We start from the raw sequence: 27205 nt of genomic DNA, 5'->3' as shown, positions 1-27205 counted from the left end.
CACCCTCGGGTCCCAGAAGCGTACCTGCGGACACCGGCAGCTGGGTGTAGATGCTGTTCATGAACACTCCCCCACTGGACTGGATCCGGATGGTCTGGGGTGGAGGGGGCGGTCAGAGGGGAGAGGCCTGCCCCGGTGCCCTCTGCCCGGGCAGTGTCTGGGGTTGCCACTCACCGTGTCCCCGCCATCCAGGCTGAGTGTCACGGCTTTGAGGCAGTTCTCGGTGTCTGTCAGGCCACACTTCCGCAGCTCGGCCAGCACCGTGAAGCTGCTGTCTGCACATTGCTAAGGCGCAAAGCCCAGGGCGGGAGGGGTCAGCGGGCTCCCCGGGCCAGCGGCGAGGGCTGCTGGGGCCCCACCCCCTGTGAGTGTGAGCTGGGGTTTCCCTCTCTGCGGGGGGCGGGGGCAGTGGCTGGCAGGGGCCTGCAGGGAGGGGCCCAGCCTCACCTTGGACAGGACGTAGCTGCAGTCTCCGTGCAGGTCGTACAGCTTCTCGTCATAGGTGGACACGTGGGCCCCACCCTGGACGGAGCAGGTGCCTGGGCACGGGAGGTCCTGGCACTGCCACCGACCCCCGGAGCAGGTGCTGGGCGAGGGAGGGAGCAGAGGGTGCCGTGAGGGGCAGGTGGTCTACAGGGGTCCTCAGAGCCCTCACTGGGACAGGGCTGGCGCCTACCAGGAACTGCAGCTGGAGGTGAAAGAGGCGCCTGGGGCGTAGGTGCGGCCGCCATGGGTGCAGGAGCACTGCTCCAGGGGCACGCAGCCCGTCTGGCCAACGTCGTCCCACACGGTGCCTGCAGGGAGGAGCGGGTGAGGGGGCGGGGCAGGGGCAGTGGGCGGGGCCTGGACCGGGAATGGAGGGGGTGGGGCCAGCAGTGGGTGGAGCCGGAAGCGGGCGGGATCCAGAGAGGGGCGGAGCTAACAGTGGGCGGGAGTCTGGAGAGGGGCGGGGCCAGCAGTAGGAAGGGCGGGCCCTAAGTGGGCGGAGCCAGAGGTGCCAACACGGTGGGCGGGGTCTGAAGAGGGGCGGGTTCCAGACAGTGGGCGCAGCCCAGGGTTGGGCAGGGCCAAGGAAACGGGCAGGCTCAGAGAGGGGCGGGGCCAGTAGTACGCAAGGTCGGGTGGGGTGGGGTCAGTAGCGGAGCCCAGAAGTGGGCGGTGTCAAGACAGTGGGCGAGGTCTGGAGAGGGGCGGGGCCCAGAAAGTGGGCGGGGCCAGAGGCGGGCGGGGCCAAGACAGGGGCGGGGTCCAGAGGGCCGGGGCCGGGGCAGGCATGACGCAAGCCCCAGAGGGGCGTTGCCACTCACCATCTGGGCAGAAGCAGCCGTCCACACAGTGGTCCTCGCAGAGCTGGGCACGCTCGGGGTTGGAGCAGGTGTCGGCGCAGGGCGAGCCGCACTCGAGGTGCTGCATGCCGAGGGGGCAGGTGGCGGCTGCGGGAGGGAGAAGATTTGGCCTGGACCACCGTTCCACACTGCCCCGGTCTGTTCCTCCCCCCAGGCCCCAGGCCCCTGCTGTCCCTTCGCTCTCTGGCACACCCGGCCCCCAGCCAGATCCCTGTGTCCAGGCCAGAGCCCCCGTCCCAGGGTCCCGGAGGAGTACGGGCACTCACGACAGAGGTCCGGGCGCCTCCAGTTCTGGGGCTGGCCCCCGGCGTGGGCACACTGGCGGGAGTACTCGGCAAAGGTGGCGCAAGGGCAGGTGGGACAGCGGCACAGGTCCTGGGTGCAGGCGGCCACGTAGGCCTCAGGGTCCACCAGTGCGTGGCACGGGCTGAAGGCGGCGCCGAGCAAGGTGCGGCGGCAGATGTCCTCCTGGGGGGCACACGGCTGCTCAGTCCCAGAGAGGGCACCCCGCCCGCAGTTCTGGCCCACTGGGAAGTGGCCGCTGGGCGCCTCAGCTGGGGACACGGTCGCCCCCAGCGTGAGCTGTGGAGGAGGGCAGCTGCGAGGGGCAGAGACGGCCCCTGCCTCTGTCCCCAGCCCACTGCCGTCTGCCCTCGACCATGTCATTTCAAAGCCATGAGCTCCTTGGTTTCAGGGGGTCCCGGCCTGCAGGCCCAGTGGAGCTGTGTGTGCATGTGCTGCACCCTCAAGGGACACACGTGTGCACTGTCTACACACTTAAGACATGCGTGTAGAGGAGCAAAGTGTGGGGGGTCACAGCAGGGAGAACAGGGGGTCGGGGAGAGAACCTGTGTGAGTCCCTGCCTTGAAGGCCCAGCCAAGGAAACTGAGCCCCACTCCCAGCTGCCCCTGTGGCCACAGTGGGGTCCAGAGCGGGGCCTGGGCTGGGCGGGCCTGGGCACTCGCCTCGTCTGTGCAGTTGTCGGCTGCTGAGGGCAGGGGGTCCTGGCACTGCTCTGTGGGCCCATCCATCTTCTGCAGGTTCCCGAACTGTAGGGGTGTCAGTCTGGCGTCTGTGGAGAGAAGACCCTCCCGGGTCGCTGAGAGGCCCTGAAGCAGGGTGCGGTGCTTGAGGGACCCCACCCAGGCCCAGGATCTTTGACACCGTTTGGATGGCATTGCCGACTGGATGCTGCCCCCACCGTCTTGCTTCCTGCTCGAAGCTGGGGGCCCTACCCCACCCACACTCCTCCCCGCCCCTGATGGTCCAGCTGAGCCAGGGGCCCCACTCACTGTGGGCGTAGAACTCAGACGCCGCCGGGAGCCCGTTGAAGTCTCCGCATAAGCCGCATGTCTGGTTGATATACTTGGGATCCAGCTCCAGCTGGGGGCGGGAAGGGGTCAGCCTCTCAGTGCCCCAGCTGGGGGCAACCTCCCCAGGGCACCATCCCTGGAGGGGCGCACTCCAGCAGGGGAACGGAGGGGCCAGCCTCTGCAGTGGGTGTGGGGGTGCCCCAGCGTGGGAATCCTCACCAGGGCGCTGTCCCCGCCGTTCCACATGAAAGTCAGCACCAGCCGGACGCTGACCTTGATGTAGCTGCTGCTCTTCTCCACCAGGAGGCCGGCACGGGCGAAGGGCAGCTTCACCCTGGGTAGAGGATCTCAGTTCTCCCTCTGCAGGGCCGGGAGGGCCGCGCCTGCCCCGGGCCCTGGCCGCCTGCTCACCGCTGCCCATCCACGAGCACGGAGCCGTTGGAGGCCTCCAGCACCAGCCCCTGGCTCCTGAGGACCACGCGGGTGATGGTGGGCCTGGAGTTGGCCATGCCGCGCCGCAGCTGCACGTTGAAGTCCTCGTAGGCGCCGCCGCAGTGCGCAGACAGGACGTAGTTGCAGAGCCCGGGGAAGCGGAAGACGGCGCCGTCGAAGGTCTTGTAGTGGAAGTCGCCCCACGTGCTGCACACCCGGCCGTTGTGCGCGGGGTTCGGGGCTGTGGGGATGTGAGGAGGCGCCCGTCAGGCAGCACAGTCTCCTGCTCTGCCCCACCAGCTGCCCAGAGACCCCAAGACCCCGAGACCCCAGCGTCAGAGCCCGGGTCTGTGCTCCCCAGCCCCCAGAGTGGCACCCACTTACGGCTGATGGTGGGGAAAAGGATGGCAGGGGGGATGAAGTTCAGCTGCTGGGCTGCAAAGGACAGGCAAGTCACACGCCAGCACCTTGTCTCGGGCCACCCCAGGGCCCCGATTCAGCCCAGGTTGCTCCCGGAACAGTGACCTCTCCTGGACCCTCCTGCCTGCCCCAGACGCTCCTTTTTTTTTTTTTTTTTTTGCTTTTTTGGGTCACACCCGGAGATGCACAGGGGTTACTCCTGGCTCTGCACTCAGGAGTTACGCCTGGCGGTGCTCAGGGGACCCTATGGGATGCTGTGGCTTGAACCCGGGTTGGCCGTGTGCAAGGCAAATGCCCTCCCTGATGCACTATCACTCCAGCCCCTGCCCCAGACACTCCTGCTCTCGGCTTTCCAGACATGTGCCACTGAGCATGCACATGAGTGTATGTGAGGAAGTGGAGTGTGCACATGTGTGTGGAGGTGTGAAGGGAGTGCGTGTGCATGAGGTGTGAAGTCTACAGGAGGATGTGTGCATGGAGAGGTGTGAGAGGAGTTGTGAGTGTGGGTGTGCGCCTGAGGAGGTGTGAGTGGGTGTTATATGGGTGGGAGAGGAGGTGTGACCAGGCATGCACGGGTATGAGGAGGTGTGAGTAGCTGTGTGTGAGGTGTGGGTGTGTGAGAAGGTGTGAGCGAGTGTGTGAGGAGGTGTGGGTGCATGTGAGGAGGTGTGAGTGGGTGTCTGTGAGGTGTCGGTGTGTGTGAGGTGTGAGTGGGTGTGTCAGGCGGTGTGAGTGTGTGAGGAGGTGTGGGGGTGTATGAGGTGTGGGTGGGTGTGTGAGTTGTGAGCATGTGTGAGGAGTGAGGGGGTGCAGTGCGCAGGTGTGAGCAGGTGTGTGGGAGTGTTGGACTCTGGTTCAAACCTAAATTCTCTCCGTGCACCACCCCACCCTCACCCTCCTCTGCCCTTTTGTGGCCAGGGGACCCCAGGAGGGTCTCTGTGACATGTGGGTGGTTTGGGAGCCCCCTGCCCTTACTGCAGTCCACGACTGCCCCCAACCCCAGCGTACCAAAGTCCATCCTCTGAGGGTCCACAGAGGCCTGTGAGCCCGCCCAGCTGGGCTGTGCTTCCTGCTGGGTATCTGTGGAGAGGGAGGGAAGGGGGAGTTCTGAGCAGCTCTGGGCGGCACCTCTGCGGGCTGCATGAGAGGCAGGGGTCATGTGGACAGGCCCTGTCCCCATGGGCAGATGATGAAATCAGGAAGGTTCCGGCAGGGCACTGTGCCAGTGGCCTGGCGCTGACCCCTGCCGTCCGTGTCCCCGGGACAGGGCCACTGGGCGATCTGCGGGGCGTGGAGTCAGGAACAGGCATTGGCACCGCTGCCCCTGACCTTAGGTGAGGCCTGACCGTCCGCGCGTCCCTCGGCCAAGGACAAAGACACGCTTTGTTGGGGACACGGACATGCGCAGGGAGGCTTTCGGACACGAGTCAGCAGAAAGCCAGGCCGGGCCAGCTCCTCAGCAGGACCATCACTGGGCAGGAGGGCGGGCGGGAGGCGGTGAAGGCTGGGCCAGGCCCTGCCAGCTTGCCGGGGCCGGTGCTGGTGTGTCTGTCCCCCTCTGTGTCCCATTGGGGCTGGGGGCTTCTGCCCCTTCCTGCCACCCCACTCAGAAGCCACAGCACCCACCTGCAACAAACCCCTCACCGGCCACGCAGGCCACTCCCTCTGGACCCCTGTTCCAGCAGCTCCCTGCAACGTGGCAGCAGGGAGCCCTCGGGGAAAGGCCTTGCCTGGTGGGCACACCCAGGACCCACCCCCTACCGGGGGCTCCCCTCACTCCTGAAAACACACCCGGAGAAGGGGCACCCGTTCTGGGACAGGGAGGATACCAGTCCTTGTGGAAACCAAACCCGAGCCTCAGTGGGCAGGTGGGCAGGTGGACAGGTGGACAGGTGGGTAGGTAGGTAGGTGGGCGTTTGGTGGGGTTCAGCTTCCAGGACACCCCCACAATAGCTGGAGGAAGACCCTCCCACCCCTCACTCCTAGATAGTGGGCGTGGGGCCCTGTCAGACCCCTCTCCTGAACAGAGTCCCACCCCTGACCCTGAGTCTCGGCACCCTCCCTGCTGAGGCCCCGGGAGATAGACTGGGCAGGGCTATAGCCACTGGCCATCGCGGTCCCATCTCCCTGGAGGAATCCGGTCCCTCAGCGGGTCTTAAGGGGCAGAGGGAGGAGCCGTGCAGGGACCACGGGGGCCTTGGCCAGAGCCCCCGTCCCAACCCTGAACCTCGTCCTCTCCGTGGTGTCCGGAGGGACCCGGCTGCAGAGACTGAGGCCCTGGAAATGTCCCCGGGAGTGCGTCCCCTTCCCAGCAGGAACCTGCGGTGGTCTTCACCGCACCCCTGCACGCAGAATCTTCAGCCTTACCTGCCTTCGGCACCAAGAGCAGGACCCAGAGGGCCCAGGGCAGCGCCCAGTGCCTGGTGCCCATGCTGGGGGCCTGCAGTGGGTCTGGGGAGTGCGGCTTGGCGCTCGCTGGCCTGGGGGCCCTGGGGCTTATGTAGCAGGAAGTCTTGGCCCAGAGCCCAGCTGGCACTCGGGGCGCTGCCCGCTCCCCCCACTTGCCACGTATGTTTGCTCTCAGGAGGAAGGACCAGTGTGGAACCCCACCCCGCCTGCCCCGTCGGGGAGGGGTCAGCCTGCCCTGAGGCTGCTGCTGGGCTGAAGGTGGCCCTGGGGAGTGGCCAGGGGACCCTGATCCCCGGGAGAAAGGCGTGGTCACCTCCCCTCCAGGACCATCACGCAGCCTGGCAGTGGGGGTCGGAGGTGGCAGGGCTGGCCCGTGATGGGGATGCCTGGGGGGGGTCTCACCCCCAGAAGCCCCAGGTAGGAGCTGTAGCGTCCCACCGGATGCAGCCCCTTACCAGGCTTCGGCCCCCAGCACTGCCCAGCCCCACATCCGTGGGCCCCTGTGTGGGACCATCGGCCCAGCCAGGGTTGCCAGGCCTCCTGCACAATGGCTAGGGAGCCCCCAAAGGCCCACGTCCCTGTCTGGGGTCATGTGGCCTCATGCCCCACTGCTTTCAGCCCCCATCCCTGCTCCATGCCTGAGCCTGGGGGTCCCCACTGACCTTGTGGATGGATAATCCTGCTGACCACCCAGTGGGGTCCCCACTGACCATGAAGGTGGGGCCCCCTGCTGACCGCCCAGTGGGGCCCTCACTGACAATGAAGGTGGTGTTCCCTGCTGACCGCCCAGTGGGGTCCCCACTGACCATGAAGGTGGGACCCCCTGCTGACCGCCCAGTGGGGCCCCCACTGACTATGAAGGTGGGGTCCCCTGCTGACTGCCCACTGGGGTCCACACTGACTGCCCAATGGGGTCCCCACTGATCATCCAGGTAGGGCCCCCTGCTGACCGCCCAGTGGGGTCCCCACTGACCACGAAGGTGGGGTCCCCTGCTGACCACCCAGTGGGGTCCCCACTGACCATGAAGGTGGGGTCCCCTGCTGACTGCCCAGTGGGGTCCACACTGACTGCCCAATGGGGTCCCCACTGATCATCCAGGTAGGGCCCCCTGCTGACCGCCCAGTGGGGTCCCCACTGACCATGAAGGTGGGGCCCCCTGCTGACCACCCAGTGGGGTCCCCACTGACCATGAAGGTGGGGCCCCCTGCTGACCACCCAGTGGGGTCCCCACTGACCATGAAGGTGGGGCCCCTTGCTGACCACCCAGTGGGGTCCCCACTGACCATGTAGGTGGGGTCCCCTGCTGACCGCCCATTGGGGTCCACACTGACTGCCCAATGGGTTCCCCATTGATCATCTAGGTAGGGCCCCCTGCTGACCGCCCAGTGGGGTCCACACTGACCATGATGGTGGGGTCCCCTGCTGACCACCCAGTGGGGTCCCCACTGACCATGAAGGTGGGGCCCCCCTGCTGACCGCCCAGTGGGGTCCCCACTGACCATGAAGGTGGGCCCCCTGCTGACCTCCCAGCGGGGCCCCCACTGGCTACATTGTGTTACCTGTCTCTGCTGAGAAAGGGCAGGGCTGGGTGTGGGGTGCAGTAAGGGGCTCGGGGGCTCAGGTAAAGGGTTTGGGGCTCAGGTAAGGGACTCAGGTAAGGAGTTCGAGGCAGCTGGGGGGCCTGGGGGTCAAGTAAGGAGCTCAGCGCAGGGCCGTGCTCTGCCAGGACGCAGTGCAGCGGTGCCTCCCTGGCAGGGGGTGCGGGGCACCCACCTGGGCCCCGGTGGGGCTCTGGCCGCCCCACCCCCGGCACAGTGGGGGCGGAGCGGCTGGGGTCCTGGGGCTGGCGGGCGCAGGATTGAGACATCCCGGATGCGGCAGCCGCGGGAGCTGAGCCTGTTTGCGCTGCCCGTTTACATCTTCACACTTGAGGGAGCCGAGAACAGATGCTGCGGAAGGCCCGGCCCTGCCGGGAAGGGGCCGAGCCAGCGGCCTCCCGCGGCTCCCGGGACAGTGCCAGGAACTGTCCTGGCCGGGGCCTGGGCAGGAGGGGCAGAGGCCACGGGATGGGAAGGCCGGGGCTGGGACCCACATCGCAGCCCCGTGCTCACCGAGGTTCCCGCATGCTGCTCGCAGCCCCTCCCGCAGGTGCTGGGGCGTGGGGTGGGGTCCTCTGGTCTGCTGACACAGCGCGTCTCCCCTGCCCCCTCGGGTCCTCGGGGGTCCCGTGTCTCTCCTGTCCCCACACGCAGCCCCCTGTGTGGGTTCTCTTGCTGCCGGAGCTTCGGGGTCTCACCAAGGAATCACCGACACTGCTCGGGGCTCCTTATTTGCACCTCCCCTCAGCCCTCGCTTCCGGACCTTTGACCTAACTGAGCTCATTTTCAGTCAGCTTAGGGGTGGGGTCCAAATCCCTCTTTGAGATAGGTACCCCATTTCCAAAGCCCTCTTTGTGGCAAAGGCGGTTCCTCCCCCCTCACCAGCCTGAAGCCCAGCTGCTCCTAGATCGCGCCCCTCCATCCCGCCAGCCCACCCTTTTTTTTTAATTTTTATTAGTGAGACATCATGAGGTACAGTTGCAAACTTAGAAATTGTTGTGCTTGGGTTTCAGTTATACAATGATCGAGTACCCATCCCGCCACCAGTGCCCATTTCCCACCACCTCGGGTCCCAATCTTCCTCCCCCCCCATCCCCCCCCCCCCCCCCCGCCTCTGTGGCAGGGCATTCCCTTTGGTTCTCTCTCTCCTTTGGGGCTGTGTCGCCAGCCCACCTTTTCTCCCTCTCCCCTCTAACTCCTCCTTCTCCCCTTCCTTTCCTCTCTCCTCTTTCCCTCCCCGCCCCTCCCTCTCTCATCCCTCCCTCCCCCCTCCCTTCGCGCTCTCATTCTCCCCCTCCTCTCTCTCTCACTCTCTCCCTTCCCTCTCTCCCCGCTCTCTCACTCACCCACCCCCATTTGGCTCTTTATGCCAATGCTTAGCATTGTAGCTTTGTGTGACATATTGAAATCAGGGATTGTGATGCCTCCAATTTTGTCCTGTCCCAAGATATTTTTGCTCTTCGGGGTTCCTACGATTCTGCATGGATTTTAGAGAGAAGCCCTGCAGAGCGACCCTGGGATTGTGGCAGGAGCTGCAGCAGTTCTGAGTTCCTGGGAAATAGGGCCTCTGAGCACGGGGTCCTGAGGTCCATGCGGTCGGGGCTCTGTCATGGTCACCCGCCGGCTCTTGAGTGACCGTCAGTGGTGTTTGTCATCCTCATTTTTTCCGCCCTGGTTATGTGTATTGTTGAGTATTTTGTGTGTGGGCTACTCCCGGGAGTGACGGGGGCACATCTGGGGGAACACTTGCAGGAATGAACCAGAGGGTCCCCCGTATGCGCCCGCAGCCCCTTGGGTGTTCTCCTCACCCTGTACCTAGAGAGCTTATTCTTTGGGCTGCTCTTGCCAGTGAAATGGTTTTCTTAATTATCTTTTGAGCTTTTTGTTGCTCGTGTAAGGCAGGTCTGCTAAGTTCACTCATTAGCCTTGTCTTCGTCTGTCGGGCTGTTGTGCAGAGAGCTTATCAGCGCTAGCTTATCTGCACGGTTCTGGGGGGGTGGAGTCCCAGACCACAGTGCCAGCCTGCTCAGGTTCCACTGAGGCTGCCTGGGCGTCTCCGATTAACAGGCGCTCGCTCCGAGGGCTGTGAGCCCAGAGCAAGCACAGTCCCATCCCGTCACGTCCAGGCTCCAGGCTCGGGACTCAGCATCTGGATTGGGGGCGGGGGTGGGAGAACACAGACCCCAGCAAACTCGAACCATTGTTTGGGGTGGAATTTTCAGTTCTCAGAGCACATCATCTGTGTCTGGGAAGGAGAGATCTTCTCTTCTGTTCTTTGTGGCTACTTAAAAAAATCATCAGAGAATCTTGAAGTTCGGCAAATTACCTTCTGCATCACTTGCGTGGAAGCTCTGGACCTTTCTGTGATGAGATGACCCTGGTGTTGCGTGTTGTTTGTGTGTGTGAGCCAACTTCAATTCCAGGGTGAGCCCTGTTTGGTCTTCGTGTACAGCCTCTGTGGACTTTTCATCTACCCTGAGCCAGTTTGCTGGAGCCTGTTGTGGAATTTTGCACTCGTATTCACCATAATGCAGTTTTCTTTTCTTGTATTTCTTTGATTTCTTTTCCTGGCCATCATCAGGGAAATGATGGTCTCGTGAGATGAATTAGTGGATGCTCCCTCCTTACCAGTTTTTGCCAAGTTTAAGGGCAGGCATGATGGCGCTTTGGCCAGGCCCATCTCGATGCCAGGGTAGCACATAGCTCCCTGCTTGCCCCGGTTCCATCCAGTCCCTCGTCGGGACCCTGCTTTCGGGGGCGCTAGGAAGAAAGGGCAGCTGAGGCTTAGGTGAGATAACAGATGCCCAGGAGGAAAATATCACTGAGAGTCACATAACAAAAGCATACTGTCTTCTTGTGTCCATACAAAAAGGACATTGCTCTGAATAAACTATACAAAGGACTTAGGGAGAAGAGAAAAATAAGTCAACAGAGCACAAAGAAAGAAGTTACAAATAAACACAGAGGAATGGGAGCACTGTGATGGGAGCAACCCAATAAACTACCTGAGGCTATGCTGGAAAGACAAAACAGTGCTATCCTACACCCAGGTACTGGCCAGCAGTGGACACACACCAGGCCTCACAGGACACGAGAGGAGCCGGTTCCTCTCCTCTCTTGCCCCAACAGGACCCTGAAATGATGCCCACAAACAGCCCCCAGCTACTTATTAAGCTCCTTAACGGCCCTGATCCCAGAGACAGACAAACGAATCTCAGAACCAAGCGGTTCTTGGTGGAAATCTCCCCAGACCCTGTCACTGTCCCCGTTGTACATCAATTCACTCGAGCGGGCACCACTAACGTCTCACAACAAATTGTGAGATTTGTTGTTACTGTTTTTGGCATATCGAATATGCCACGGGTAGCTTGCCAGGCTTTGCCGTGTGGGCGAGATACTCTCGGTAGCTTGCCAGGCTCTCCGAGAGGGCCAGAGGAATTGAACCTGGGTCGGCGGTGTGCAAGGCAGACACCCTATCTGCTGTGCTATCGCTCCAGCCCCTCCAGACCCTAATTACTAAAAATTTAGAATTCTGAGACTGCGTGGCCACTCCTGCAGTCGGACGACATCACCATATGCTATTCATAACCAGCAATACAAAACAAACTGTTTAACGTTGCCTTTTTGGTCTGAGTGTTGGGGGAAATTCCAAATGATAAGGGTGGGATTGGTGTCAAAATATTGAATGTAATCAAAGTAGAGAGAGTAATGTGGAAATTATCTGCCACATAGGCAGGAGTAGGGGCGGGATGGGGAGTATACTGGGGGTTTTGTGGTGGAAAATGTGCACTGATGAAGGGATGGGCATTTGGTCATTGTATGACTGACACTCAAACATGAAAGCTTTGTAACTGTTCTCATGGTGATTCAATAAATAAATTTAAACAAACAAAAATGAAGCAAAACAAATCTTTGGTGAAATTCATCAGTTGCACTGGGCTTCTCTCCTCTGGGTAGGTTTTGGTTGCCAGTGACTCTTCTTAGGAGCTGCAGCTCTAATTATCTTCCTTCCCATGTTCTGAGTCCGTTTCGTTAGATGACCTGTTTCTGTGACTTAGTCCATTTCCTCCAGGGGACTGAGTAGGCCTCGGTTTGTTTGCGTTTCTCCTATAACCATCTGCATATAACACTGGCCTATAGCACGGTCCTCCCGTTGTTCATCGATTTACTCAAGCGGGCTCAGTAACGTCTCCATCGTGAGACTTGTTGTCACTGTGTTTGGCATATCGAATCCGTCACGGGGAGCTTGCCAGGCTCTGCCATGCGGGCGAGATGCTCTCAGTAGCTTTCCAGGCTCTCTGAGAGGCGCGAAGCAATCGAACTCGTATCGGCCAGGTCCAGGTCGGACGCGTGCAAGGTAAATGCCCTGCCGCTGTGCTGTCGCTTAAGCCCACCTTTTCATATGTAAAGTTAATTGGAGAGTCTCTATTTCTGATTTTAGTATTTCAGAGTTTTTTTTCTTCTCTCCTTATCCCATCTAGTTAAAATTTGGTCAGTTTTATTGCATTTTGCAATGAAGGAGCTTTTGGATTGCTTTGGATTTCCCGCCCCCCCCCTTTTTTTTTTTGCTTGCCATAGTTTATTTTATTTTATTTTATTTTAAGAGCAGAAGAGTAATAAATATTTAATTAAGGAAGAACTTAAAAAGATTTTTTGCATCTAAGACCTGTCTAAGGTTGAAGAATCAAAAAACAGCTATAACCATCAGGCAGGGAATACATTTTTAAGGACAGAAAATTGAATATCAGCCAGGAGTATTGGATGACATACAGGGACTTCCTGAACTTAGTTCCTTACAAATTCTTTATTTTGGGGCGAGGGTGTTTTGTGAGGGGATATTTGTGATCACTTTTTTCCCGTTTTATGTATCTCTGCTCTGACCTTTATCATTTCTTTGCTTCTGCAGACATAGAGTTACTTTGATTTTTCTTGTTGCTTCAGGTGTCTAGTAAGACTATTGGCTTGGGATATTTCTTCAATTTGATTGCAGGTCCTTACAGCCATAATTTTCCTCTGTGCACTTGTGCTTAACTCACCCATTTTGGGATAAGGTGTTGGAAAGCCCAGGGTCTGTGTTAAGAGGGGCATTTGGCTGGGAGCCATGAACCGACACAGGCTCTCGAGGCCGATGTGGTGGAGGCGTGGCTTCAACACACACCTCAGCGCGGCCAGTGACGCGTCCATTCCCGCTGAACCCCGCACCTGCCGGGCAGAGGCAGGCTCCCCAGCCACAGGGGTGCAGGTGCCACGGTGCCCTTACCCGGTGGCCGTGGCGAGGCCACGGGTCTCTTGCAGGCCCAGGTCTGAGCAGTGCTGAGGAGCTCTGCTTTCCCGTCGCTCGGTGCGGGGTTCCCTGGCTTTTCCTGGGCACGCTGGCGCCTGAAGGGTGTGTGACAGGAGTCTCATCCTTGTGACCTTAGTATCCTGTCTACCACTGAACTGACGCTTCACTCCTTTCTGGCGGAAGGTACTTTGCGTCAGTATGATTTCTTCACACTTGTTGAAATTATTTTGAAGTATAACAGCATGGCTTATTCTGGAGAATGTCTTATGCCCCCCTTTCTTCGGGGGAGAGTTTGTGTGTCCTATAAGGAATTGGTGGTTCAGGGCCTGTCCAAGCCTCCATTTCCTTATCGATTGTATGGCTACTCTGTTATTGAGAACGTGATAACAAAACCTCCAACTGAGGCTGGAGGGATAGCATAGCGGGTAGGGCACTTAATTGCACACGGCCAATCTGAATTCGATCCCAGTATTCCATATGGCCCCCTGAGTCCACCAGAAGTGATTCCTGAGCACAGAGCTAGGAATCAGCCCCGAGCACTGCTGGGTGTGGCCCAAAATTGAAACAAACAAAATTTCAAAAATAATATCTCCAACTATCTTCTTCCCTCAATTTTTTTTCCAAATTGGCTTTATGTATTTGTGGGTTATGTTTTTATTTTTTTTTTTTTGCTTTTTGGGTCACACCCGGCGATGCTCAGGGGTTACTCCTGGCTCATGCACTCAGGAATTACTCCTGGCAGTGCTCGGGGGACCATATGGGATGCTGGGAATCGAACCAGGGTCGGCCATGTTGGCTGCATGCAAGGCAAACACCCTACCTGCTGTGCTATCGCTCCAGCCCCTGGGTTATGTTTTTTGGTGCATTTATATTTATAACTGTTTTATCTTCTCCTTGACTTGAAGGCCTTTTTTTTTTAAATCTTATTGAATCACCGTGAGAAAGTTACAAGCTTTCATCTTTGCGTAACAATCACACAATGATCAAACCCCCGTCCCTCCACCAGTGCACATTCCCCACCACCAATCTCCCCAGTATAACCCTCCTCCCACTCTCCCCCGCATCTCCATGGCAGACAATATTCCGCATACTCTCTCTCTACTTTTTGGCATTATGGTTTGCAATACAGACACTGAGAGGTCATCATGTTTGGTCCATTATCTACTTTCAGCACACATCTCCCATCCCGACTGATTCCTCCAGCCATCATTTTCTTAGTGGTCCCTTCTCTGTTCCATCTGCTTTCTCCCCTCCGTTCATGAAGCAGGCTTCCAGCTATGGTGCAATCCTCCTGGCCTTTTTACCTACTGTCCTTGGGTGTCAGCTTCATGTTATGTTATTCCATACTACACAAATGAGTGCAGTCCTATGTCTGTCCCTCTCTTGCTGACTCATTTCACTTAGCATGATACTCTCCATGTCTGTTCACTTATAAGGAAATTTCATGACTTCATCTCTCCTAACAGCTGCATAGTATTCCAATGTGTAGATGTACCAAAGTTTCTTTAACTAGTCATCTGTTGTAGGGCACTTGGGTTGTTTCCAGAGACTTGATGGTCTTATGGGGAATTACTTTCATGGTTTTGTTAACTTTCTCTAGCCTTTCACCTGCCAGCTTGTTGGGGTCTCAGCAACCAGCCAGAGACCCTGGCCAAATCCCCTGACCTTGGAAACAGGAGCTGGCTGTGTTCATAGGGGCCCAGGGCCTTGTGCTGGCACTCACCCAGAAAGACACTCTGATTGTGAGGATAACGGGATGCAGGATGCACCTGTACCATCTGCCCATGTTAACACACCCAGCCCTGAAGGCGGGAAAGGTAAATCATCAACAAACATCTGTACTGCACCTGTACTGAGCTGTGTGTGCTGCCCTCGGGGATGTCTGTATAAATACGCCCGTGTGAGAGCCAATAAACGGAACCTGCTTGACTCCAGCGTTCCCCCCTCTGCGTGGTTCTTCCTCAGCGGGGGCGGGGGCCCATGGTGCGCAGGAGGCCAGGGCAGAGACCTCTTCCATTCCACTCCCTCACCTGCAGGGAGTAAGTCTGGTGGCTTGGGGGATCACACTCCAGTTTGCCAGGATCGACTGGTCAGGACACCGACATCTGGTGCCTCAAACAAGGACGGCGTGGACGTGGACGGCGCGGACGCTGCTGGAGCAAGGGATGAACCCCTGACCACCTCGAATCCGTGCAGTAAAATAGGCGACAGCATCAGAAATACCAGGCTGGTAATTCTGGTTGGGGCATGAATGGAGCTCAGGCCCTGCCCCCTGATAGTAAGGCAGACTATCAGAAGACCCTCCTTGAGTCAGGGCTGTTTCGGTCGGTTCCCACGTAGTCACTTTGTTTTCGCTTCTCCTCCCTCACCCCCTCCGCCCCCCACCTCGGGGTGCCTAGCATCTATGCATCTACTCTGTCATCCTCATCATCTTTCTCCTCTGAACGGTTTTCCTCTAGCTCAGCAGCATCCACAATGCCATTAGGGCGCCCGCTGCTTGAAGACTCCTGTGACAGGAGAAAGGGGTCACAGCCACAAGTCCCAGATAAACTCGCGTCCCCCACGGGAGAAAAACTGTGCAACTAGAGGGAACTCGTTGACAAGCGTTCCATCCGTCACCGCTTATTGCAGTCGCTGCCGAGCCTCTCCTCTGTATTCTTTCCTTTACCTCGGTGGTCTCCTAGTGGGACCATCATCTCTCCTGACCTTTTTGACCCGAGACTGGAAAAAGATTACTGGAAACCCCCCGGACCTTCCCGGTTAATCTCAACCCATCCGGAGCCCGGCCTGCAGTTTGGTATCCAGGGGAACCTGGGGACTTGAAAGAGTTAAAAAAAGGTTGTGGCTGAGAATGGGCCCAACTTCCAGGGACCAGCCCGTCAGCCCTGCACCACTGCAGACTGGAGAGCCCTTTGTCGAGCAGTGCCCCCCAGTACCCAGTTCGTAAGGTGGGGGCTTTCTTCTCCCCAACCCCCATAACACACGGCAGCTGTCAGGGACACTGGTCAGTGGCACACAGGCCCCCAGCAGGCTGCCATCCCGGACCCTTATCCAGACCGGGTTCGCGTCTTGGCATTATTAGCCTGGAGGTGGCTTGACAAAGGCCCTTCTGAGGCTCCCCCAGCTGGAATGCGAGAAACGACGGAGCACAGGACCGCTTGCGCGGGCATGAAAACCGACTCCATGGATACTTGGAGATGTGCTACCCAAGACTTAGGGTCCCCTACGCAGCAGACCCAGGTGCTAGCCACAGCCTTACAGAATCAGAATGAACCACAAGATGGGCAACCTCCAGACCCGTTAATAAAAGGGGGAGAAGAGCCCAATGTACACTGGAACATCCCCACTGTCCGCGGGGCACCACCAAGGATAGACGTGCTGCTGGACAAGGCCGCAGACAGGACTGTGATTGGGATCGAGGAGGTCCCCCCAGAATGGAATCCGAGAGCAGGACCAGGAGTCAGACGATAGAAGAAGGACAGCCAACCCTCAAGACCACTGATCTGGTCCAGTGGGTAGACCCCGATGGGATTAAAGGCTAACCTCATAAACCTTGACATCTTGCCTGGTGCCAGGGTTACCCAATCTCTGGAGTGACAGTGGCTTTATCATCAGCACCCCCAATTCTAAAGGTCGCTGCTCCCCAGGTCCCAAAAATTACATGGCACCCAGGACCTCCAGTATGGGTAAGAAGAGTGGCCACTAAATTTAGAGAAACTTAAAGGTTTAAGGAGCTTCTTAATGAACAACTAGCTCAGGGGCGTCTCAGGCAGTCTGCTCAGGCCCCTAGAACACCGCTGTGTTTAAAAGATTGACTTTTTCCCTCCTCCCCCTGCACCCAAATGACCGTGAAACATTTGCCTTTTCAATCCCTAGCACCAATTTTTCAGGCCCAGATGAGAGATATGAGTAGACAGTACTGCCTCAAGGCATGGCAAACAGTCCCTCCTTCTCCCACCAGTATAAACTTTGGCCCATGGAAAGGGCTGCACTAGATGAGATCCAGAAGGTTCTGGACAGGGATTATCTTAAACAAAAACGAAAACAAAAACAAAACTAAAGGCAGGTAAGATGTGTATCACTAAGGCAGCCTATCCCCATGTCTGATGAGAAGATACCAACTCCCTGCCTCAGAACTAACCTTGACCAAGAAAGAAAAATGCTAGCATCTGACCACCTTAGGTTTCAACAACTTGGAAAAGTTTTGCCGGCTCATATCAACAAAAGCGCTTTCTTGTCCCATTTTTTTTTACAAGCAGGAAGCTGGCTGGTTAGGTTGGGAAACAGAGGGGCCAAGTCCCGCGGCCGAAGTGGCTAGCTTTGCCCTGGGGACTGCTCCTTCCTTTCTCAGTCTATCAGTTGTCTCCCTGCCACTTTTGAAGGGTCAGATCGATCGATCAATTGCAGAGGTATACACATGTATGTGTGGTGTTTTTAGTCAGTTTATTGCTTATCTGTCTGTCTGTGTGGAACACGCGAGTGTTAGAGCCACTTAGAAGTCAGTAATAGAAATTCTGGGAAAATGAAATTATCAAGAGGTCAGAGTGACATACAGCCCAGCAATTTAAAACGTCTAGGTATTTTTGGAACTTGTTAGACCAGGTTTAAACAGATACTTTTTTTTTTTAGTGAAACACCATGAGGTACAGTTGTAGACTTACAAATTTTGTGCTTGGGTTTTAATTATACAATGATCCAGTACCCATCCCTCCACCAGTGCCCATTTCCCACCACCATGGATTCCAGTATCCCTCCCACCCCCCATTCCCCCAACCCACCCTGCCTCTGTGGCAGGGCATTCCCTTTTGTTCTCTCTCTCCTTTTGGGTGTTGTGGTTTGCAAAAGAGGCATTGAGTGGCAATCATGTTTGGTCTATAGTCTACTTTCAGCATGCCTCTCCCATCCTGCCCCAGAAAATCAAGTACCTAGGAATCAGCTTAACTAAGGAAGTAAAGGACCTGTACAAAGAAAACTACACAACTAAAAATTTTAAAGCTACTTAGCATAGGGTTATAAGGGGTTAATGTCAGGTGTCAGCCTGAGAGTCTTGATTTCTGCTGGGTCTGCCCATCCCCCTGCATTCCCACCCTGCACAGCCAGCTCTGCCTCAGTTAAAGACTGGATTTCCAGACCCTCCCTAACCTCGACAGTAAATTCTAATCACAGATAAGACTTGCTAATTTAGTTTGTTTACTCTTCCAGGTAATCCAGTTCTTGCAACTTTGTAAGTGAGAAAGGACTTGGAAAACAACAAAAGTGGGGAGAAAACCTCCTTGTAGGAGGAAAAGTCTATGCTTATATTTTAACAGATGACAGACCTACTAATACACTCTGGGTCCTGCTACGGCCTCATCTGGAGTAAAATTCATCCTCTTGGCTCAGCCCCCAGACCCCCTGGACGCCACAACCTTTCAAACTGCAACCCCAACAGATCTCAGCTGGAAGTCACAAGGAAATCTGAGGAAGAGTCAGTGATTACTAGGGGGACACAGGACCCCAATAGGGAAGAACAGGCTGAACTGGCCTGAGGACTTAGTAGAGGATTTAGATCTTTAATTGTGAGCATTGTAAACCTTTTGTTATTATCTATAGGCCTGATGCAGTGCTTGTGATAATGGTGCTGCAGAATAATTTGACATGTTAGATAAAATGATGGTCAACTTGTGTCCAAACTTGTGAGATCATGTTGCACAAAGTTCAGTGAGATTAAACTTGTGGGATGACTACAAGGAATATAGATGTGTGTCTTAAGTCAGAAAGATAATGGATAGAGATATCATCAGTGAGAAGGAGGAAAGCTGTCCTGTCAAAGTGTAGTTGGTTTTGAAGTGGAAAAGTTACAGGACATAATGGATGTAAATGAAGTTTGGAGTTGTGTTTTGAGGAAAAGAAACGATAATCAAATTATATTGTTGTAAAAACTCTTTAAAGTATATCTGCATGATTGTTCTAGTATCCAGACTCCTGCTACAGTGCTCTTAGAAAATTGGAAATCAATGTTTTCAACGTGGAACTAAATGAATTTTGTGCAATGGTCACTGCGCTTCCCCGAATCCTTTACTATGAAGGAGACTCTTTACCCCCACAGGTAACCCCTCAGCACATTCAGAAGGAGGTGATATCCACCCTGACCATAGCCACGCTGTTTGGAATTGGACTGGTGGGAGCCGGGACTGGTATTGCTTCACTTGCAACCCAGCAGAGCAGATTCTCGTCCCTTCGAGCGGCTTTCGATGAGGACCTGGAGAGGATCAAAACCTCCATCAGTCACCTCGAGAAATCCCTGACGTCCCTGTCAGAGGTGGCGTTGCAAAACAGGAGAGGACTGGACTTAGTTTTGTTGCAGCAAGGGGGGTTGTGTGCCGCGTTGGGGGAAGAGTGTTGCTTTTATGCTGACCACACAGGAGTTGTATGTGGTTCTATGGCTGAGTTGCGAGAGGGGCTAGCTAAACGAAAGAGAGAGCGTGAGGCGCAAGGAGGATGGTTTGAGAGATGGTTTGGCATGTCGCCCTTGTGTCTGCCCTGGTTGGGCCAGTCACTTTACTATTGCTACTTGTAACAATCGGGCTACTTGTAACAATTGCTTGTTACTATCGCTAGTAACGATTGCTACTATTGTTACTATTGCTAGTAACTATTGCTACTATTGTTACTATTGCTAGTAACTATTGCTACTATTGTTACTATTGCTAGTAATAATTGTTGCTATTGCTAGTAACAATTGCTACTATTATACTATTGTACTATTGTAACTATTGCAAGTAACGATTGCTACTTGTAGCTATTGCTACTTTTAACAATTGGGCTACTTGTAACAATTGCTACTTGTAACAACTGTATTGTAAACCGCCTTGTTCAGATGATAAGATCCTGATTTGGGGCTGTGGTGATGCTCACACATGCAGTAGATAAACTTGCAAACCCTCAACCAGGAGTGTCGCCTGCTGGGTGCGCATAGCCATGGAAGGGATGTGAGAAGCTGCAATATAGTCACCACGCAGGGAGAAAAAGCTGGGTCGGAGAGCCAGAGAGGGGTAAGACCTCAGAGGAGGCAACTTAAGACAGGCCCGACCCCAAAGGTCCCAGCGCGAGGCTGTCAGGTGGCCCCCGGCAGCTGGCTCTCTTATAAAACAAAAAGCGGGGGATGTTGGGGTCTCAGCAGCCAGCCTGAGACCCTGGCCAAATCCCCTGCCCTTGGAAACAGGAGCTGGCTGTGTTCACAGGGCCCCAGGACTTTGTGCCGGCACTCACCCATAAAGACACTCTTTTGAGAGGATAACGGGATGTAGGACGCACCTGTACCATCTGTCCACGTTAACACACCCAGCCCGAAGGCAGGAAAGGTAAATCATTAACTAACATCTGTACTGCGCCTGTACTGAGCTGTGTGTGCTGCCCTTGGGAATGTCTGTATAAAGACCCCTGTGTGAAAGCTAATAAACGGATTGCTGCTTGACCACCAGCGTTCCCCCCCTGCGTGGTTCTTTCTCGGTGGGGCAGGGGCCCGTGGTGCGCAGGAGGCCAGGGCAGAGACTTCTCCCATGCCACTCCCTCTCCTATAGGGAGTGAGTCCGGCGGCTTGGGGGATCATACTCCAGTTTGCCAGGGTCGACTGGTCAGGACCCTAACACCAGCTCTATGTCTTTCGTTCTGCAGCGAGTCCCTTGCAGTGGTCTATAGGGGGCTGTGAGCTTGCGGTGGCCTACAGGGGGCTGTGAGCTTGCAGTGGCCTACGGGGGGGCTGTGAGCTTGCGGTGGTCTACGGGGGGCTGTGAGCTTGTGTCAGCCGTGCCCTTTGGCCTCAGGGGCTGCGTCCATCTGCAGTCAGTGCTGGCAGGACGGGCTGCCTCTGCGTGTCTCTGCTGCTTCCTGAAGCCTCACTCTTGGGCGCCTTCTCCTCCACGACTGCCGCTTGACTTTAGCTGAGCTGCAGACACAGGCTCCATTCATCTAAAGCTCTTGTTATAACAAATCCCATCTTTTCCGCCTGTGTGCCCAACAACAGATTTATGGCCATTTTATGATTCATGTTTATAACCCTTTGTTGGGTTGAAAAGTGGACATACACCACACTCACACTCCGCTGTCCTTTCTGCTGGCTCACACTTGCCTGGCAGGAGACTCCGAAGCCTTTGCCCAGCTGCTGTCCTCTGCCTGCTGCCCCCATCTCTGCACTGAGTGCCAGAGCTCTCGGCTTTCACTGAGATGAAAACGGCTTAAATTTCTCCTCATCTTTAAAGGATTATTTTGACAGATGCAGAATTCTTGCTTGATTCTTTTGTTTGTTTTCGTTTGGGGGCCCACACCTGACTGCTCAAGAGTTACTCCTGGCTCTGTGCTCGGGGGTCTCTGTTGGTGGTGCTCAGGGGACCATATGGGGTGCTGGGGACCAAATGTGGTCGGCCGTGTATAAGACGAGCACCCTCCCCACTGTGCTATCTCTCCAGTCCAGATTGTTTTCTTCCTTCCAGCACTCCAAGTAAGTCATCTGCTATCTTTCTGGTTTCCAAGATTTTCTTTCTGTTTGTTTTTTATTTTGGGAACCCCCCTGGTGGTACTCAGGGCTTACTTCTGACTCTGCACTCAGGAATTACTCCTGGCAGGCTTGAGGGACAGGCTGGGGATCAGACCTGGTCGGCCAAGTGCAAAGCAAATGCCCTCCCACTGTGCTGTCTTCCTGGTGCCAGGCTTCCAAAATTTCTGAGGAGTTTCAGGATGTCTTGTATGTGGTGAATTTCTTCTCTCTAAGCGATGTGGGCTTCTTTCCTTGTCTCTGTCTTATAAGATATGCCATTATATTGATGATAAGGTCGTTCGATAGCAACTCCTATTAGCCTATCCTCATTGGATTTGGACTTGGTGGACATTTCCAGCCACTATTCTTCCAAAGAGAAAGTCCTCCCTTCCCTCCTCTCTGCCAGCACCCTTGTCCTGTGTGGTTGCAGCAGGGCCTCTGGGCTCCATCCACTCATCCCTCCCCCAAAGCTCAGGCAAGTTCTCCAAGTCTTTTTTGCATCACCTGAAATCTGCTATTGAATCTCTTTGTTGTTTACATTATACTTTTCAGCCCCAGAATTATTTTTTCCCTTTTTTATAATTTTATTTATTGAATCACCGTGAGAGCAGTTACAAAGATTTTGGGTTTAAGTCTCTGTCATTTCATTTTTCATTTCATCATCCTGTTATTCGTCGATTGCCTCGAGCAGGCCCCAGTAACGTCTCTTTCATCCTAGCCCTGAGATTATATTCAAGGCTCTTTAGGAGAATGAGACCCATCATTGTTACTGGTATTTGGCATATTTGGAACGCCACGGGGAGTTTGCCAGACTCTGCCCTGTGGGCAGGCTACATTCGATAGCCTGCAAGTTTATTGAAGTCTCTGTCATACAATAAAATACCCATCCCTTCACCATTGCCCATTTTCCACAACAAAAAACCCCAGTGTACCCCCTATCCGACAACCTCCCCCTACCTGTGGGGCAGATGATTTCCTCATTACTCTCCCTCTACTTTGATAGGGCTGGAGCGATAGCACAGCGGTAGGGCGTTTGCCTTGCACGCAGCCAACATGGCCGACACGAGTTCGATTCCTCTGCCCCTCTCGGAGAGCCCGGCAAGCTACCAAGAGTATATCGCCCGCATGGCAGAGCCTGGCAAGCTCCCCGTGACGTATTCGATATGCCAAACACAGTAACAACAAAGTCTCCAATGGAGACGTTACTGGGCCCGCTCGAGCAAATCGATGAACAACGGGAGGGACTTTACCTTTACCTTTGATTATATTTGTCAATATTTCAACACCAGACCCACCATTATTATTTGGGATTTTACCCAACACTCAGATCTGCCAAAAAGGCAACAAAAAGCTTTTGGGTTTAAGGTTTTCTGTTGCCTGTTACAAATAACATATGACATCGCATGGCCACAGTAGTGGCCACGTGATTTTGGAATTCTGAAATTTTAACAATTAAATCTGGAGGAATTTCTGCCAAAACCTACTGGGTTCCGAGATTTGTTTCTGAGTTTCTTGGATCATGGCCGTTAAGCAGCTTGATCAGGAACCAGAGAGGCCGTTCATGGGCAGCGACTCGGGGTCTCTCTGGGGCGGGGAGGAAAGGGCCAGCTCCACCAGTGGCCTCTGGAGGATGGTGGCCACTGAGCTGCCAAGGGGGAGCCAGTGGAGGGACATCACCCTTTCTCCCCTGGGGTGGCCTGACGACAGTAACCTAGTGTGGGATCCAGACGCATATCTCCCAAAAGCCACTGGGTTTCGAGGTTTGTCTCTGAGTCTCTGGGATCATGGCTGTTAAACAGCTTGATCAGGAGCCAGAGAGGCCGTTCATGGGTGTTGACTCGGGGTCTCGTTGAGGCGGGGAGAAAGAGTCGGCTCCACCCCCATCCCATGAGGGCCCGTGTGTCTCGTCACTGAGGGCCCAAACCTGACTGTCCAATGGCCTCTGGAGGATGGCAGCCACAGAGCCGCCTAGGGGGAGCAGGTGGAGGGACAGCACCCTCTCCCTCCTGGGGTGGTCCCACGCCGGTAACACACTTTGGGGACCGGATGCATCTCTGCCAAAAGCCACTGTGTTTTGAGATTTGTTTCTGAGTCTCTGGGATCATGGCCGTTAAGCAGTTCGATCAGGAACCAGAGAGGCCAGGCCTCCAATTATATAGCTGAGCCGGAGGTGGTTTGTGGGTGTGTCTCCCACATACCTAATTTTTGGCCGTTTACTTTCTTGGTAAACTTTGCCCCAAGTTTCTGGGGTCTGGCCAAAGGCACAGCAGCAATTTTGGGGTATCTGGAAGTCTGAAGGCGCCATCAGGCTGCTGATGCCCTCGCCTCACGGGTACAGATTGACCCGCTGGCGGCACCATACCCCCTCCCAGAATGAATTTTTTAAAAAATATTTTTGTCTTTGTTCATACTTGGTTTTGTCCGTATGTCATTTTCCACTTTACTTCCTTTGATTCTTTGTTCATATTTGTCTTTAGCTCTTTGAGATAACTGTTTAGTTTAGAGTCTTTGTCTGGTAAAAGCGATCTCTGGGTTTCCTCAGGGTGGTTTGGCTACTTAATTGTGTTCCCGTGAGTGGGTCATTTTCTCTTGTTTCTCTGTAAGCCTTGTCATCTCCTGATTGGAAATTGGGTATTTTGAAGCTGCAACCACTGAGCTTTGTAATGTCCCTGTCAAGGCAGCAGGGGTGAGGAGTGGGTGGTGGGGAGGCAGAACAGGCACTTTGGGGAGGGAAGTTCACAACGGTGGTGGGATTCGTGTCGAGACATTATAGGCCTAAAAGCCAACTATAAATCACTGTGCAAATCATGGTTCTTACAGTAAACAATAAATTATAAAAATTGTTAAAATTGTGTGTTTTGACTATTGTGTGACTCTGGAAATTATATATTTCCTGTCTCCAATGATTTACTCTTCATTCCCTCCCTTCTTTGTTCCTCCCTCTCTCTATTCCTTCCTTTCTCTTTTTTCATTTCTCTCCCTTCTTCTTCCTTCCTTTCTCCTTCCTTCTTCCTTCCTTTCTCTCTCTCTCTCTCTCTTTCTTTCTTTCTTTCTTTCTTCCTTTCTTATTTCTCTCTTTTGCGCATTCCTTCTTCCTCTTTCTTCTTCCTTTTTTCCCTCTCCATCTCTTTCTTTCTTCCTTTCTTCCTGAAAGATGCAGTGGTCTGCTTTGAGATTTGTTTTTCTTTCAAACAGATTTTGCAGAGCTTTTCTGTGTGTGTGGTCGTGGAAGCTTGTTCCTGTGGCCCGTGTTCCGGCCAGAGTGGGCAGTTCCCCAGCGAGCAGCTGCTTTCCTGGTCCTACCCCCAGATCTGTGCTGGGCAACACAAGGCTTCACAGACTTGCTCTGAGCGCCAGCCTGAGGTGAAGCTGTTCTGGGCTGGGGCCTGAGCTTGTCCAGCCCCTGGACGCAGCAGTCTCTGCTGTCCCAGGAGCTCTGTTGCCGGGACTCCCGTGAGGTCTGTCTGCATGAATGTGCAAGGCCGAGGAGCAGAGGGCAGGGGACAGTGTCCTGCAAGGGCACCAAGCCATGGGGCAATCCCAGAGCTGCCACGTGGCCTCCGGAGCATCCGGGGCCCGAGAGCAATGCCTGGACTCTGCGTAGCACAGCCGGGTCTGGCGGCCGTGCCGCGGTTCCGAGGGCGAGGCTGTCCTTGGCTGGCCCAGCCAAGAGTGACCCTGACCTGCTTCCAGGAGACGCCCCCAGTTTCAGGAAGAGGGAGCACGTCTCAGCCCCATGTCTCAGAAAAGGCACGTAGCTCCGGAGGGGGCAGAGCCAGCACCTGTATGGGTAAAGGGTGAGGCCTGTGCCCACGCATGGGTGCCCACACCTGCCCCACCTGCCCACCTGCCCCAGCTGGGAGGGCTCAGGGAGCCCAAGCTTTGCTGGAAATCTCCCCAAACAGGGGTTCTCCCCAGCCTGCTGCCTGGGGATGTGGACACGAAGCGTGGGAAGACACCGCGGGTGGGGCAGGGGCTCCATCCTGGGCAACAGACACGGCCAGGGAGGCAGGTTGCCCCTGCTCTGGGCCCACCCCACTGAGGCGGGCAAGGAACGGCTCCCCTCCAGGGCAGCATCTGGGACGCCCACGGGTGCCGAGTGGGTGGAGGGTAAGCCCAGAGCCAGCGGCAGCCCCGGCAGCGTTTGCTCAGGATTAGAGGCTCAGGAGAGCAAACAGGAGGGTGGGCCACGTCCTGGTCCCTGAGGTCCCCGGGTGTCAGCACAAACACCCGCGCTGGCTCTGTGCCCCGCACGCCCTGGCCCGGGGGCCGGACCCACAGTGACCCGTGACCCTTCGGATGACGCTGCTCTGGTCCTGCCCACATCCCCAGCGTGTCCGGCCAGGGCGGAGGACTGCCTATGGGTCCCACCCGGGCACTCTCCCTGCGCCCTGCCGGGGCCCTGCGTACCCCACACCCTGGTAAGTGGGCACAGGGTGAGTGGGGTCGTGAACTTTGAAGGCGGCCATGCTCACAGGGCTGGGAGCAGGGGGCAGAGTTCCGGGGCTGCCAGTAGCTGCCTGTGCACATCCTGCCGTCCCCGAGCGGGTCTGAGCTCGCTGGCCAGCCTCGGAGCACGGAGGGGACAGAGGACACAGCGAGATGCTCCGGCTGGCCACAGGAAGGGCAGACCCGCTGGGAGTGACGTGGTGGGGGCTGCCACCTAGGGCCGGGGGCCAGGCGGCATGCAGGTGGCCAAGAGGGCATGCAGGTGTAGGTAGGATGCAGGTAGAGGTGGGGGTGCGGGTGTAGGTGGGGGTGCAGGTGTGGGAGGGGTGCAGGTGGTCTGGTGGAAGCAGTCCAGGTCTTGACTGGGTGCCTGAGGCTAAGGGCGGAAGGAGACGCTCCTGCTTCCCCAGAGGGTGTGCAGGGGCCGGGGCTGCTGTGTCTCTGGGCTTCTGTCCTTGTGGCCGTGGGCATTGCTTCCTGGCCAGCCTGGTCCTGGGAGGGACTCGGCTGCTGTTCCGCCCCCGGCTAGCGGTAAGCTAGGACCAGGTCTGGCTGGTCACTGGCCGCTCAGTCCCTGCTGCCCAGCTCAGCCACCTCCCTGCCTCAGCGGCCGCACTCATGCTGGAACCTTCCTCCAGGGCCGCTGTTGGGGTCCTGAGGGACAGAGTTCTATCTGTGGGGTGCCAGGTGCCAGGACGCGTCCCCCATCAGGCATAAGACCTCCCCACTCTAGTCCTGCCCCAGCGACGTGATGTTTGGGGCCTGCACTATCCACACACCATGCATGGCCTCTGCCCAGAACCCGCCAAGGCTCACTGCCTGTGACACCTCGGCCCTGCATGCCTTCGTGCCCGGATGCGCGTGAGGGGCGTGGGACGGGGAGGGGCAGCAGGGATTGGGGCTGGGTTTGCAGCGCGAGGGCTGAGTGGGACCCCGTGTCCCAGGGTCGCTCCCCGTGCAGGCTGGCGTCAGGACGGGAGCAGCAGGCGGTGCCTGGGGTCTTCTCTCTGCTGACTGGGACCCTAACTTGAGGGTGTGGTGGGGGAGGCCGGGGGCAGAGGTCAGGAGGCTCAGTCCCAGATCCCGGTGTCCCTGTCACCCTATCTCGGGAGCCCCTGGGCGCCTTGCTGGCCCCTCAAACATGGACTGGACCTTGGTGCCCAGAGGTCCAGCAACGTGGCCAGACTGGAAGGGAAGCCCTGGCCTGACTCTGAGGGGATATGACACCCCGGCCAGCTCCTGAAGGCCCCATGGGACCTGCCCTCCGAGCAGTTGGCACAGTGGCCTAGTGGCCACACCCGCCGGCGGCTCCCCCAGCACAGAGCTTTCGTAACTGGGCCAGGGGCTGTGGAGAGGTCCTGCTCCGGTTACTTCCTGCTGCGCCCCGGTTCCGGGCAGGGGCCCCTCTGCCTGGGGGGTGGGGATTAGCGAGGAAGA

The 27205-nt window shown here is 56.3% G+C and overlaps 1 protein-coding gene across 1 annotated transcript in view; it reads right to left on the bottom strand.

Moving 5' to 3' along the window:
- Positions 1–25788, bottom strand: part of LOC130039730 (mucin-5B-like) — a 45817-nt gene extending 20029 nt beyond the window's left edge. The window contains exons 1-12 of the mRNA XM_056131606.1: positions 25730–25788; positions 3477–3559; positions 3072–3333; positions 2880–2994; positions 2640–2730; positions 2313–2419; positions 1613–1814; positions 1308–1433; positions 677–794; positions 448–586; positions 175–285; positions 25–94 (exon numbers count right to left, since the gene is read on the bottom strand). Of these exons, the coding sequence (XP_055987581.1) occupies positions 25–94; positions 175–285; positions 448–586; positions 677–794; positions 1308–1433; positions 1613–1814; positions 2313–2419; positions 2640–2730; positions 2880–2994; positions 3072–3333; positions 3477–3559; positions 25730–25788 (1483 nt within the window). The remainder of the gene's footprint in view (positions 1–24; positions 95–174; positions 286–447; positions 587–676; positions 795–1307; positions 1434–1612; positions 1815–2312; positions 2420–2639; positions 2731–2879; positions 2995–3071; positions 3334–3476; positions 3560–25729) is intronic.
- Positions 25789–27205: the final 1417 nt, after the last annotated feature.

This window comes from Sorex fumeus, unplaced genomic scaffold (genome assembly GCF_029834395.1).
Source record: "Sorex fumeus unplaced genomic scaffold, SorFum_2.1 ptg000093l, whole genome shotgun sequence".
NCBI lineage: Eukaryota > Metazoa > Chordata > Mammalia > Eulipotyphla > Soricidae > Sorex > Sorex fumeus.
The sequence above is the reverse complement of the archived record's forward strand: the minus strand, read 5'-3'. Positions and strand labels throughout refer to the sequence as shown.